The following is a 15509-nucleotide window of genomic DNA, read 5'->3' as shown; positions in this document are numbered from 1 at the left end:
ACAAGAATCTCAATGATGTGAGTCCCTCCAGATTGCAATCAGGTCAAGTTGAACTTTGACAGATACTGCATAGTGCATTGGTAACCTGGAACCATCAGGACGTGGAGGATGCTTCAGAGATAGAACAGGAGCTATTATTGCGACATATTTGGGATGTATAGTAGATGGTGACTCAACAAAAACAGAACTGTTAGTTGTTCTCCAAGGTCTGAAAATAAGCAAGTACCTAAGTCTGCAGAATGTATTGGTTGAAGGAGATTCAAAAAATGTGGTGAGGTGGCTGAAGTACAATTGCAGTCAGACTTGGCAACATAGGCACACTGTTAAGGGGAATCAAAAAGCTAGTTAAGGGAATGGTTTTGAACTGGCATTGGACTTGCAGAATAGCAAACAAAGTAGCCAATTCCCTAGTCAGGCAGGGTTTTCACAGGAATCATTTGTATTGGGGTGTATTGAACTGATGTAGTGTGTAAATAGTAAATGGGGGCAGGTAGTAATTAGACTACCAAAAAAGTTGTACTTAAATTTTTTTTACCACAATTAATAACATTTTATTGTTATTCATCAAGAAAAGAACAAATGATAGGAAGTGGAACTACTTCAAAACATTAGGAAGGAGTTACTTCATAGAAAAAAAGACAAAATAAAAAGGGTCATTGTATAGTACTTTTGAAACTTTTTTGTAACAGTAAAAAGGAAATCAGTAGTCTTTTTACAAGACATGAACCAGAAGAGATGGATGCAAGCACTAGATCAGTTTGTTCACTTTGCTGTAGCAGATAGATTCTCTTTAGCCTTCTACAAGAATTTTGGGTACACAATTACAAATTACTTGATAAGCATGTCTAAGGAATCAAAGATAAATGCAACTTTCATCTTCCTCGTCCCTAAAGTTCAAGGAGCCTCATCCCTAAAGTTTAAGCAGCATTTCATGTATAATTGACTATCATTGAATTTTCGTTATGTATCGTAGTGCACATCTCATCATTGGAGAATACTGGGGCAAGAGACATAACAGAAATATGGTATGAATCAGTGAAGAAATTCTTAGGAACAAGAAAAAAGGATTGGAAACATTGTGTTGAATTGGGCAATATATGGTACAGATTAATTATGAAGTTCTAATGGTAAAACTTAAGCAGACAATCGGGACCAATCGGTTTTACTTACTCAACTAAGGCTGAAGTGTTGGCTGCTCTCACAGGCAAATACCATCAAATCGCTAAGGGACAAGGAAGGGGATCCTTGGAGGTTAAGCCATTATTTTTGGCAGAAGCAAGGGATTCCTTAGACAGCTTAAATGCAAACCTGTTTTGCATCCCGAGGGAACTAAATCCTATTGCAGATGGCTTAGCTAAATTGGGTGCTTGCTTAGAAAATCTGTATAGTGATAGGATTCCTCCTTTGCAATCTTTGGGGTTCTCCCTTGCTTTGTACATCCTCTCATGTACTCCCTTTTATTTTAATAAAATCTGATTAAATTTTTCTCATAAAAAAATCACTCATGAATAAACTCCTACAATAAACAATACAAAATGATTATTTGTCCCTTAATACTACAATAAACAATACAATATGGTCCTTTCATTCTTCATAGAAATTAAAATGATGTGGCATAACTCAGGGTACAAGTATTGTTTCTAAAGCATCTGAAGCCTCAATCATGGCCCAAAATCTGAAGAGGCAATTAAAGCTGTAAAATGGTTTACTACATAACAAGTCATAGATATTCAAGTTCAACATGAAGAATGAGCATCCACATCTCTGCAGACAAGGAGCTTTTGTTCTGCTACATTGATAAGAGACACATTACGAATCAAGTTATTTGCCAGAAACCTCCTTCCAAGATTTGCCACAAGTATCTCAAAAGTTCAGCAGCATTTCTCCTTTTGTGTGATACTGTGATGGCTTTATTGACAATTAAGATAGCCTTGATTAGATAGATAGATGTGATATGTCTGTGAGCCCTTAAAGTTAAAAGACTGATTGATTAGCATGAAGGCCCTGCCTCCCTTAATGTTGGCATCTATGTGTATGTCTAGGTTTTCCCATATTCATGGTCATAAGCTTCGCGTTTCTTCATACTTCTGTCTAATTCCAAAAAAATAAAAAAACCACCCTAACTCCCCACGTCCACCCCAAGTAAAGGGATAAGAAAAAGAGTTCACGGAATGGGCGATTAATAAGAAGGAGGAAAACCAATAACTGAAAAGTAAGATAAAGATGGAGATTTATATATCAAGTTATCAACATATCAACAAAGACGGGACATCCATAACCTCCATGAGACCTTTATATGCAAACCAACTAAACTAGATATCAGCCGGGAAAAAAAACAACCAAAAAAATAATGAAATGTTGCGGGCACCAGTAAAGAATCTGGAATCATTTGGGTCACCATTTCCAATCAAGCAACTTCCCATTCCCCGTCAAGTGGAAGAACAATTTACATCACTTAAGCGTATATGCAACCCAAGGGCAACGCAACGATTGAGTGAAATGCGACAAATGATTGCTGACTACATATAACTATGATAAAAAAAAATACGAAAGAAAACAACTTGTCTGACTTACGAAAAAATAGCTATATACCTGAAGACTAAAATCACCATTTCCAGCCATCAATTTCTCCAGACAACGAGTAGAGAACTCGAGTGACTTCTCGAATATAGCAACGATTATTGGCTCCGCATTTTCAACTGTTCGCAATGTCACAAAAAAGAAACAATAAGGCCACAATGGAGAAGAAGAAGAATACGAAGAGTGTCATAAATAAAGGAAAATACTTAAATCCAATCAAAATATAGAAGTTCAAGAAAAAAATGACTCTTTGAAAAATCAAGGAGACGAATACAGTACCGGAAAGAGATCGAGTTGCAGAAACAATTGACTTGGCAACCGATACCACCGCCTGAATCTGCAAGTGGTTCCAGGTCTCGAGCCCTAACTTTCCATCTCCGATTTCTTCAATTCCTCCTGCGAGGATCGAATAGAATTTCTCGAGACCTGCTCTGATCAAATCAGAGTTAGGCCTCTTGAAGAGATCTTTGGGCGCCTTCTCTTCGTGGAGAAGTTCCACGAGTTTGGCGACTTCAGCCATGACAGCCGAGCAGCAAAACTATTGGAAGTATGTACTTGATCAACACATTCGTAGTGTGATCCCCTCCGGAGTATAACAAGAGTGAAGAGTCGGAGAATAGCCGCTAATTAGAAAATTGTAGAAACGAAGATTTTTTTTTGCGGAATTTTTAGGTACCAGAGAGAGAGAAAGGAAGGGCTCTTCAAAATGGTCCCGTAAGGCAGACGATCGTTGTCTATGGATTGCTTTACTTTTACGTCATTCTAGTTTTATGTCGGTCTTCTTTGGTCCTTTCGCTTATTTTCCTCTTATATTTTTTAAATTGAAAGTTAATTGATGAAAACCATTATTAATCCGACCGTCCATCTCTCAATCCACTTCATAGGTTAACATGATGATCTGACTGAGACTGTCAAGTTGACATGGCCATGTGATTTGCACCGCTTTAATTTGCCAACTGGCTCAGTGGAGACTAGGGATCCAACCCCGATCCCGCCTTACAAAAAGCCTTCGAACTCCGATCGATGTACCTATAAACCTCAATCTGTAATGTGGACCGGGCCGCCCCACGCACAGCTTTGGAGGTTCAGGCGCTGGGTCGAAGATCGACTTCAGCCAGGACAAGGCCCACTCGAGATATCTCTATCTCTGTAATTATGTGCTTTATTTCAGGGACTTCCAATGCAGGAAAGGCTGTTAGAATGGAGTGGGCACAGGTTTGTCGTGATAGAAGCCATCTCCTCGACACGACCTGAAGGTCATGTTAGATCAGGCATGATATAGGGTTGATTGGGTGAGGTAGGGTGTAAATGGATCAAATTAGGCAATATCTGAATGGGAATCCGATTAGAAAATTCTATATCTGATGGATATTAAAAATTAATATTCAAATTTGAATTGATTAAATATTTAACTATTCGATTTGATTTGAAATTGACCAATTAATAGTTTATTTTTATAAAGTATATAAATATAAATTATTTATATAATTTAATCATTATATATATTATAAAAAAGCATTTAAATATTTTATATGTTATATATGAAAAATAATTGGTCAAATTCGGATATTTATCGAATCAAATCAGGTCATATCCGAATTCGAATCCGATTAGCTAATTAGTATGAATATGATATTCAAATTCAACTGATTACAATATTCAAATTATTCCAAATTAATCGAATTCAATTCGATTATGTAGAATATCAAATTCAAAATCTGATTTTTGAACACTATTGGCACCCCTAGGTTCATGCATGGCCCAAAAAATATATATATATATATATATATATATATATAATGGTGTATATTAAAAATTATACATAATAACATTTTAAGTTTTTTTTTTTCAATTTGTCGCCTGCCTTGTTAATTTTTTTCGCTTTTTAATTTTCTTAAACAAAAAAAAAAGAAAAAAAAATCATGATGACCTATGGCCCAAGCCCACACCAAGCTCCCTCAGTCACTCTTTGCACATTCTTGCCAAGCAAGCATGGCTGCTATAGTGTGATCTGCCAAAGTGGGTCATGCCAACCTAGGCCCACATTACATCTATAATCCTCACAGAGTGTGCCTCACACAAACCTCACGGTTCATCAACCTAGGCCCACATTACATCTATAATCCTCACAGAGTGTGCCTCACACCAACCTCACGGTTCATCGTGGCCATGAGGAACGCCAACCTCATAATTCATAAAATTAAAGCATGCTCTACGAAGAGCAAATCTGAATTCTTCCTAACGTTTTTTTTTTTTTTGAAGGTAAAAGAATATACATGAGGTTTTAGAAATTCACTTAACCATATTTCGAGGTTTTAAAGTGAAATTAGCATATATATTATGACTACTTGATTTGACTGAACAATTAAAAGACTCTTTTGCCCTTGTTATTCTTTGAGCCTTCAAAAAGAACCGACAAGAAGAATAATCCATCTTTACTCTCTTTCATCTGTTAGACACCTTCCAGTGAAACACTTGATTCTTCTCCACGGAGTGCAGATCTAGGCAAATAAGAAGAAGAATAGCAAAGAACTAGTCACATGTATGGCTTCATCAAGGTTTCGCAAATAAGAAGAAGAATAACACTTGATTCAAGAATCTTAGTTCAAGAGCTAATAAATTATAATGCATACAACCAGTTTTAATTAAGCAATTATAGAATTGGAATGTGCATTCTGTCATTTTAAAAGTTGTATTTGCATATGAAGCTCAGCTTTGAAATAGTATAATACAAATATGTACAATTCATATACATATAAAATAATACAAAATACAAGGTTTCGCACTTACGTATTTGCATTTGTATTCCTTTCAAAATGAGTTTAAGGCTTAGTTTGGAAGGAATACAAATACTGTACAGTGTAAATACATACAAAATACAAAGTTTTGCACTCTATATTTGTATTCATTCCAAACTGAGCCTAAACAAATTTAAGATTTTAAACTTTACAAATAATTTTAATTTTTCTACAAACAATTACAAATTTAAAAAGTTACATAGTGCACACAAATAATTTTAAATGGCATTTTTGTAGTCTAGGAGGATATCTCAATTGTTTTACAAACAATTATCTATATATATAGTGTGGATGTAGTGTGAAACTTGTTGAGACTAAAATTACCCTATATTTCTTTGTTTTTGAAAGGGTATAAAAGCCATTTTAATGTAGCTCTGATGCCATATGTAATGGCTACTAAAATGGCCATATTTGTATATTTAATCCATCTTTAATTATAATGGTTAAAAATGTAAATTCATTTATTATTTTTCACCTTATTTAATCCCCTCTCATTAGGTCTTATACTTAAGGTATTAGATCCCATTTTCGCTTATTAAGCCATATATTTTTAACCTATTATTCACTAATAAATGCTACTAATTAGATTTATGTCAATATTTTTTAACAATATAAACTCATATATTTTAAAACTGACTCAAAAACAAAAACATTATTTATCCAAGTGATGGCTATGCAATTCAACCATCCAAATCAAATTAGTCAACCTATGAAGTCATAGTTAGGTGATCAAATTTTTAAAATATAAATAAAAATATAGTAAATTATAGAAAATTATAGAAAATTAGACATATTTATGATATTTTCATTAATCAAATTAAAAAATAAGTGTGATAAACAATAATTGTTTTTATTGATAATGAAAATGAAATACATAATTTAGAACTAACCAAAAAAATGAAATGTAAAGATTAATAATAAATAGTTAAACTTTTGGGTTAAATGTATTAACCTTTTATGTCATAAATAAAAAAATAAAAATTAATAAAATATAAAAATACATAAGTTTTGCAAAAAAAAACATTCAAACACATGTATAATATCATATATTTTTCATATTAAACAAAAAGTAAGTGTATCATAATTATTTTTATACACAAAAATATAAAAAAAATGAACACATCTATAATTTTTATATTTACAATAGTATTAAAAATATGAATAAGATTATGGAACTTTCTTTTGACTAAAATCAAGGTTTTAAAAATCGACCCAAAAACAAAGCCGCTTTGGTTTTTGATTTCCAGGTCAGTGCAACTATCTCTAGTTTGAGTGGATCAACCTAGTAAAATGCAAAATATAATGTAACTTTTTTATTTTAATTGTTACATTATGATTAGGTTAAAGTCCACCATATATATATACATTATTATAAGAGAGGAGTGTGAGACTTTGAGAATGAGCAAGTTGGTTAAAGTTGAGAAATGAGAAAGAAGAAGAAGAAGAAGGAACCACTAGTGACAACTATCTCCATGTTCATCATAATCGTCGCTACAACACCATTTGCCCTCTTCTTACATCTCTCTAGTGCCTTTTTAGATCATAAATTGTTTGTTTCGATGGTGTATCTCATATTTGTAATATAAGATTGGTGTTTATTCTCACATCTCTTGCATTGATTTTTTTTTTTTTAATTTCTTAATTGGAGTTACATTTTTGTGTTGTTGTTGTTACAACTTAAAAAGAACTACATAAATGAAAAAAAAAACTCAAAATCAAAATAGAAAAACTAAGACCCCTAACTAATTTTAGCCATTGGGAATAACTGAACAAGATTATGAAAAATTTAGAATTATTTTGAAAGCAACATGAAAACTGTTAACCAACTAGGTTGAACATTTTAATGGTTAAACCATATGGGTCAGTGGTTATTTGACCATTTTATTTTTTTTCTAAAATAGTGGTTCATGGCCAAAATGGAACCGGTGACCTTATTGGTTCATGGGCCAAATGGTTCAATCATCCAAGTTGAATCCATTTTTTTAAACAATGACTAAAAAACTCATTTTTTAATTTAGCTCATAATCAATTGTAAGGTTTAAATTGCAAATTAAACCACTAATTTTCATCTCATCAATCCCCTCTATTTAAATCTTTACATTTCTTTCCGATAAATGGACAAAATAAAAAAATATACCAAAAAGATAAAACACTACAAAAAGAAGAATCTAGTCAAACAGGTAGGTTTGTCAATGATACTTGAAACTTCATAATACAATCTAATTATCACATATTTGACTGATGTGTTTATGTAATTAGATTTGGATTTTGCAATCATCATTTGGTTAATAATAAAAAAATAATATATATATATATATATATATAAATTTGTAAAAATTTGTTGATATATTATTATTATAATTATCATCATATAGAATTATCACATGCACCCTTACTAGTAAATATAAAAGTTAATTGCATAGTGCATACAAATAATTTTAAATGGCATTCTATCATTCAACAAGCATTTTTCATTTTTTTATACAAAACAATTATAAATTTTAAAAGTTGTATAGTTCATACAAAATAACTTTTAAATGGGTAGACATATGAAGATAAGGTTGTAGTTGTTAACCTCGCTAAGATGCCAAATCTAGCATCCAAAAATTGAAATTGATGTCCGACCAATGATAGGGATAGCAATTTTCCCCATCCCCACTAGGTACCTAACCTCCCCAACCTAAAGGGGTCATGGATGGGGATTGCTTTGGTGGAGTAGGGATGGGGACGAGGAATGAAGTCCCCACCCCATCAAACCTATATATATATATATATATATATATATGATAATTATTACCTTTTTATATGTCAAACAAACGCTCGCAAACATGAACCGCAATACAAATGGAGCCTGAATGAAAAAAAAAGGTGTTGTATGTGAATTTGCATTACATAGGTAATCAAGCGAGTTTTGGGTCAATGAGAATAACCATCCTTCGGGTTTAACTATGATATAGAAAATATATGATATCTAAAAACTTTTTGACTAATCAACTAGTATCATAAACATGGTAGCCAATTAGGTGTTATTTATCAAAATTCATGGGCTACTCTTCCTATACCATATCTAGAAAGGTGTTTAGATGGAACTCTAGTGTTATCCTATATTCATACTAATTGATAACATGTACATAGGGAGTCCAAATTTGCACCTCACACTGACCTCGCAGCTTGTACTAGCCACACATCGGAAACATCTCCCATATTTATTATCCATGGAAAATGTTCCCAATACAGTGTGGTCAGTGGCTGTGAGGTCGGTGTGAAGGAGAGCGTAAGGCATTAGCATTTGGAATCTCATTATAAAGTTGATTTTTTTTTTCCATTTGATACTTCAATTGTATTATTTCTTACTAAAGATGATACCACGTGGCAAAATGGACGATGTGCAGTATGCCCTAGTAAGTCTCAAAAATGTAGCCTGACTTGGGTATATCTGACTTATTGCACACAACATGCCATGTGACAAGATGATGGTGTGCAGTGTGTCTCGGTGAGCCTCGAAAATGTAGCCTATCTCGGAAAGCTATGTGTCTGACTGACTACTACTACAATTTTTGTTCACCGGTTGCTCGCTAAATTCGAAGGTTTTTGGTTCACCAGTTCCTATAGAAGGGGCTTAGAAGATTGTAGCATGTTGAGCACCTATGGGCTTAAAAGAGCTTGAAATCCACTTCTCTAAGTGTACACTTATGGTTTAGCTAATTGACTAAGTGTATCCTTATTGTTTGAAAATTGACTAATACTTCCTTTACCATTAGCATTCATTATTATTCCGTCAAAACACTTATACACATGAGACCACGTAGTGTTTAAAATTCTTTTAAAACCCAATATTACCCCTCCTTTGTCCTCTTGATTATGCTTTATTTAGATAAAATCCATGATTTTCTTTTTCAACGCCGTACATCTTTTCTTCTTCCCCTTTCAATTTCCTCTTGAACCTAGCCATACATCTTTTCATGGTGAGGGGGTGTTCACTGTTAAATCTTCACCTCAACCTCCAGAGTATGGCACTGTTTCAAACGTAGTATTGGGCTCCATTGAAATATAGTATGGCACTGTTTCAAATGCATATGGGATTGTTGCTGCTTTTTTTTTACCAGTGGCACAGATAGAATTACCGCTTTGAAACAGTGTGCTTGCTATCGTCTGTTTCAAGGCCAACGTTGGTGAATTTGGTTACACCTTTCAAACCACAATTGCTTGTGGTGGTTAGTTCAGACCACCTTCAAATTGCTTTACTGAGAGAGGAAGTTCATCATCAGTGATGCGAGTTGTGATTCATGAAGTGAGGCATATCTCATACCACCTTCGAGTCTGCAACTCTGAATTAACAACCTACCTACTAGATACCAAGATAACGGAAAGTGGAGTGTAAGGAGATAGTGTTTTCAATGAAAGGAAGCATGCAATATAAGGCTGCTATGCTTTGATAGTATCAATATCATAATGGGTGAATGGCGATGTAATATGAAATAGAAGCTCAAGAAAGTGCAACACGAGATCTAACCTGTTGAATATATAGGTCATGCTTCCATGGTTGCTTGTTAACGAATTGGGAGTTGGGACCTCCTTCAGAATATCCTACCCATCTTCCCATGAGCGGCAAATACAAAAGGAAAGAGCGAGAGAGGAAAGAAAGAAAGAACCAAAAGTATGAAAACTATCCATACTTACGACCATCCAAAGAAACATGATGAAGGGTGATTTGGCCCGACCTAGTAAAAAGGGGACACGCGGACGCAACCTGATTAAGAGATGACAACTCAGCCTGACATGCCTAGTTCGTCATAGTTGAGCTCGGACATCCAACCACCTCGACATGGGGTCACTTTGGGACAAGGTCGCCTCGGAACAAGGTCACCTCGGGACAAAGCCACCTCGGCCCCAAGGCACTTCGGCATTCAGTCTAGTTTGTAACTAAAAAGTATCAAAAAGCCTTCTGAGAATGTAGAGATCGTCTGTGGGAAGACGATCAAAAAGCCTTCTTCACAATTAACAACTTTCATCGGAAATCAATGGCATCTTCCAGTCACGCCGGACAGAGCAGTGAAATGAACGTCTCTGGGGGGTGATGTAGTGCGATCTGACTGCTCCCTGCTGAAGGGTGATCTGGCTTCCAGTCGGACGGTGAGTTAGGTAAATCTGCAAAACAAGATCCGAGAACCCGGGGTGGCTAACCCGACGAGGTCGCTCTGATGCTTAAATTAGTAATCTGGTGCTAGTTGAAGAGCTTTGAGAATGTAGAGAGCTAGAGAGCAAGAGAGCAAAAAAATCATGCGTACCTTGTGCCCTCGGGGTTTGAGCCTTTATTTAGTTGAGTCCTCGCGGGTCTTGCGGAACGGTTCCATGATCTCCGTCATGATGGGATCCGTTTCCGCTTTAATCGGGAGATAACACTATCAACTAATAAAGCTTATCAATTCCTCTCGAACCGGGTGGGGAGGAGATAAGGCTTGTCGTTATGCGGTGTGATCCCATGAGGTTTGGGGTCTATTGGAGAGATTTTCGGGATCGTCACGTAGTGGTCTGGGTCAGTATCCCCGAGCTGATACTTTTTAGTTCTCAACTGGACTGAATGCCGAAGTGCCTTGGGGCCGAGGTGGCTTTGTCTCGTTGTGACCCTATGTCGAGGTGGTTGGGTGTCCATGCTCAACTATTGCGAACTAGGCATTTCAGGCTGAGCTGTCATCTCTAGTCAGGTTGCGACCATGTGTCCCCTTTTTACTAGGTCGGACCAAATCACCCTTCATTAATTGCCCCCACTCCTCAAGCCAGGGGTTTCGGCCCGGCGCAAGGAGTTCATGACGAGTCTAGGTGGATTTGGCACAAGGTTTAGGCGGTTTGTCGGGAAAACCATTTGGTCGGACATGCTCGGACTTTCAGCTCAACCAATAATAACCCAGGTCGCGTCGGGTGTACTCGTGGACGTCACGCTGTTTATGGACTCTACGGACATCAAAAACGTGCTCAAATGATTTCATCCTCGAGCATCGTGCAATCAGTTTTCATGAGAGTCGTTGGATCGAGCAGGTCTCAACTGTTGATTGCCTCATGGTGAACTATAAATAGGGGGCCAAGGGACCCCTCTTCTTCGCCAAAAATGCTATGATTGAGCTCTCCCGAGCTCGCGTTGGAGTCCTTCAACTCACTACTTCCTCCTTTATATTCCGATGTTGTTTTCCTTTTGTTGAGTTCGTCTTTTCTTAGTTTGTTCTCCTTTCTTGTTCCTGTTTCAATCATGTCTAGTGCTAGCATAGATAGGACACTTGGCGATTCTAGTGAGCTCGAGGGTGCCGAGGTGCAGTCCCCGGCTCCCGCTGGCGAGGTCAGCTCCTTGCTAGGTAGTTCCCTCCTTTTCCCTTTGGAGGAAACCTCTTTACCTGAAGTTGGGCCATCTTAGCTTGAGGAGCCCGAAGCTCGGGAGGAGGGATCGACCTCCAGAGAGAAGGTCCCATCTTCTTCTTGGGGTCGGGATTCAAATGACTTTGGGCCTTCTACTATGACCTCAGATAGGCTGCTGTCCTTGGTAGCTTGTTATCATCTCCCTGATAACCTAGCTTTTAGTATCCCTTTAGGTCAGTACCCCTGGGTTCATGGTCACCATGAGCTCGCAGTTTTCGAAGAGCAACTCGTAGTCGGGCAGCGCTTCCCGCTCCACCCATTTATTATAGAAATAATCAAGTTTTTTTACATCACCATCGACCAACTACGCCTGAACTCCATCCGAACTATAGTAGGTACCATCTCCCTATTCCACGAGTACCACCGACCTCTGTCCTTATACGTCTTTAGTTTGATCTGCTCAATCAAAAAGAACTCTGCTTGTCTGCGCGGGGAATTCTGACAAAGTTACTACATCTCTCCTCGCCCTGGGTTCAAAATCCTGTTCGGCAGCTCGAACAAAGTACCGACCTGGAAGAGAAGATATTTTTTTGTTCGGAACCCTGAGGGATGGCCCTTCTCGACTCATTGGAGGGTGGCTTTCAAAGACCCCGGGGTAAGCTTAGATGCAGAGACTAGGGTAGTCGTTAACTCTTGGAGGGACCTCGGCCTGGAGATGAGAGCTTTCTTGGCCAAGGAGAAACTTGTGTGAGCTAGACTAAGCCCTCCTAGTAGGCCTCCACCTCGACACTTATTTACTTTGAATTGTCTTTAGTTTGTGACTAACATTTTCTTTTCCACTTGCAGTGGCCATGCCGGAGGTCGATGAAGATAACCTTCTGAAGAGATTCCAAAGAGGGAAGAAGAGGAAGGCCTCAAAGAAGGCTCGCCGGGAGGCCAGTCCTTCTACCCCTGTTCCGCCTAAGGCCGCTGCACCGGAGCCGATCTCTGTCGAGCTTCCAGAGGAGGAGATCCATCCCCAGCCTCCCATTGTGGACCTGGACGAAGACCAGGATGAAGGCACTCTGCCTCGCAAACTGGAGAGCACTTCCGCGCCCAAACCCCATCTTCCGAAGGAAAGTATAATGACCCCTCGGCTCAGGCTCCTCAAGAGTAAGGGCGCCATTTTTCCTACTGAGGTTGCGGAGTGGGCCGACATGCCTACAAGTCAACTCGGAGGCTGGGCTGCCAACTATTGCATGGTGGTGAGTATTCTTGCTTTACATTTCATTTCCTTGTATGCTTTTTAAGTATACTTACCTCTGTTTCCTTTGCTAGGTGAACTCCGCCATTCACTCGTTGGTCTACCAGTCCGAGGTCTACCTGAAGCAAGCTCGGGAGGCCGAGGATAAGCCACGAAAACTTTACCGCGAGCTGGACATAGCTCGAGGTGAGGTTCTTCGGGCTAATAAGGGAGCTCGGAGTCAACAGGAGCTGGTCCTGGCACTGACTAAGGAGAAGGGGAAGCTTCAGCGCGAGAATGAGAACCTTGAAGCGATGATCCGAGATTGCACCGAGATCTTTGAGACCGCCATTCAAGGAGTCTCCGAAGTTCCGCAACCTCCAAGTCGAGTATGAATCGAGCTCTTACTGGTCCGGCTTCAAGCTATGTAAATATCTGATGTGGCAGAAGTTTCCCGAATTGGACCTCGGAGTCGTTTCTATGTCTGACCTTACTCCCAAGGTGGCAAAGGTGGCGAACGAAGAACCCGGCTCCTCCGAAGAGGAAAGTGACGATGAAGTCCCCGAGGCGGGCCCATCAGGTCGATAGGACACGAAGGAGGAGCATATGGAGACTGACCTGCCTGGTAGTCCGAATGCATGATTCTTGCCTCTTTCCTTGGACCCTTATGATGTACACCTCGGGCCTCCGAGCTCGGGTTATAATGAAAGTTTATGCTTTTTCTTTCTTTTGTACTCCAAATTTCATATTAATGAAATGATAACATTTTGACTATCTTTGTGCAAAAATTTTCTAAGTGTAAATAACTCCCAAACTGGCGAACTAAACCAAGTAGGAGTAGAAATGTGTAGGTTACCCCGAACTGTCGAACTAAACCAAGTGTAGGTTACCTTGAACTGTCGAGCTAATGAGCTAGACAGGGAGTAGGGGTAACTTCGCATATTGTACGTCAAGGTGGGTAGACATTGTAGGGTATATACCCGACCTATCTGCGCACGGGCTACTCGCTTAGGTGTCGGTTGTCCCTTAGAGCTAGTAGGGTCAACTTGTTGTTATATGCCAAGGTGGGCTAGACATCGTAGGGTTTATACCCGAACTGGCTTTGCCTTAGGCATGAGGGCTGATTTGCCTATGCCGAAGAGGCGACTAGGACTTGTCTACCTATGCCGAAGAGGCGACTAGGACTTGTCTGCCCATGCTGAAGAGGCGACTGGGACTTGTCCGCCCATGCCGAAGAGCGACTGGGACTTATTCGTAGTGCCCAAGTCATATGTCAGCTCGGCATCATGGCCCTTGGGCTTCTGGGAGTGACTCGTAGTCCTCTCTCCAGTTCAGCGATCACAAGTAGTATCTCCTCATATTATCGATGTTCCATGCTTGAGGTATTTGCTTCCCTTCCAAGGTCTTGAGCTAGTACGTACCTTCCGAATACTCGTCTTACTCGGTACAGACCTTCCGAGTTTGGTTCGAGCTTACCAACATTGGGCTCAGGTACCATAACCTTCCGAAGAACAGGTTGCCGACATGGAAGTGTCACTTTATGAACCGGGCGTTATAATACCGAGCTACTCTCTGTTGGTAGGCTGCAGTTCGGATGTATGTCAGGTCTCGTACTTCTTTCACTAGGCCTAGGTTAGTACGGAGCTCATCATCATTTGTCTCCTAGTCGTAGGCCTCCAAGCGTAGTGTAGGCACCTCAATTTCTGCAGGGATCACCGCTTCTATGCCGTAAGTGAGGTTGAAGGGAGTCTCATCTGTGGCGGTCTTGATGGTGGTCCTGTAGGCCCATAGCACACTGGGTAGTTTGTTTACCCACAACCCTTTGGCTCAAGCTAAGTGAGCTTTTAGTCCATGGAGTATTGCTCTATTGGTGACTTCTGCTTGCCCGTTCGCCTGGGGGTGTGCCACCGAGGTGAAGTTTTACTGAATTCCCATCTCAACACACCAATTCTGAAACTTGCCATCCTCGAATTGCTTCCCATTGTCGGAGATGAGTACTCGAGGTAGCCCAAAGTGACACACTATGTTCCTCCAAAAGAAGTTTTGTATGCTGCGGGCTGTGATCGTTGTTAGGGGTTCCACTTCCACCCACTTCGTAAAATAGTCCACTGTTACGATCAGAAATCTCCTCTGTCCTGTCGCAGGCGGGAATTGGCCAAGTATGTTGATTCCTTACTGTGTGAATGGCCATGGGCTGGTGAGGTATTTGAGGTCAGTAGTAGGCCGGTGGTGGATGTTGGCATGCCTCTGACACTTGTCGCACTTCTTGACGAGTTCGAGTGCGTCTGCCTTCATTGTGGGCTAGTAGTAACCTTGTCGTAATGCCTTCTGGGGGAGAGCCTTGCCCTCAAGTGTCCGCTGCACAAGCCTTCATGGGTATCATGGAGAACGCTCTCAGACTCTAAGGGTTGCAAGCAACGCAAGTAGGAGAGCATGAAAGATCTTCTGTACAGCTGTCCATCTATGATGACGTACTTAGCTGACTGACGCTCTACCCTTCGGGCCATATTGTGTTCCACAGGGAGGGTCTCGTGAAGCAGATAACTCACGAGCGGGTCAAT

The 15509-nt window shown here is 39.4% G+C and overlaps 1 protein-coding gene across 2 annotated transcripts in view; it reads right to left on the bottom strand.

Annotated features, from left to right (window-relative positions):
• BIG (auxin transport protein (BIG)) overlaps positions 1-3283 on the bottom strand; it is a 37259-nt gene extending 33976 nt beyond the window's left edge. For both annotated transcript variants that reach the window (XM_088978536.1, XM_088978537.1), the window contains exons 1-2: positions 2860-3283; positions 2593-2699 (exon numbers count right to left, since the gene is read on the bottom strand). In XM_088978536.1, coding sequence (XP_088834662.1) covers positions 2593-2699; positions 2860-3100 — 348 coding nt within the window. In that variant the 5' untranslated portion in view covers positions 3101-3283. The remainder of the gene's footprint in view (positions 1-2592; positions 2700-2859) is intronic.
• Between the last annotated feature and the right edge of the window lie 12226 nt (positions 3284-15509).

The sequence above is a fragment of the Nelumbo lutea genome, chromosome 3 (genome assembly GCF_056320005.1).
Source record: "Nelumbo lutea isolate HS-2025 chromosome 3, American lotus-T2T, whole genome shotgun sequence".
NCBI lineage: Eukaryota > Viridiplantae > Streptophyta > Magnoliopsida > Proteales > Nelumbonaceae > Nelumbo > Nelumbo lutea.
Note: the sequence above shows the minus strand (reverse complement) of the source record. Positions and strands in the feature narration are given on the sequence as shown.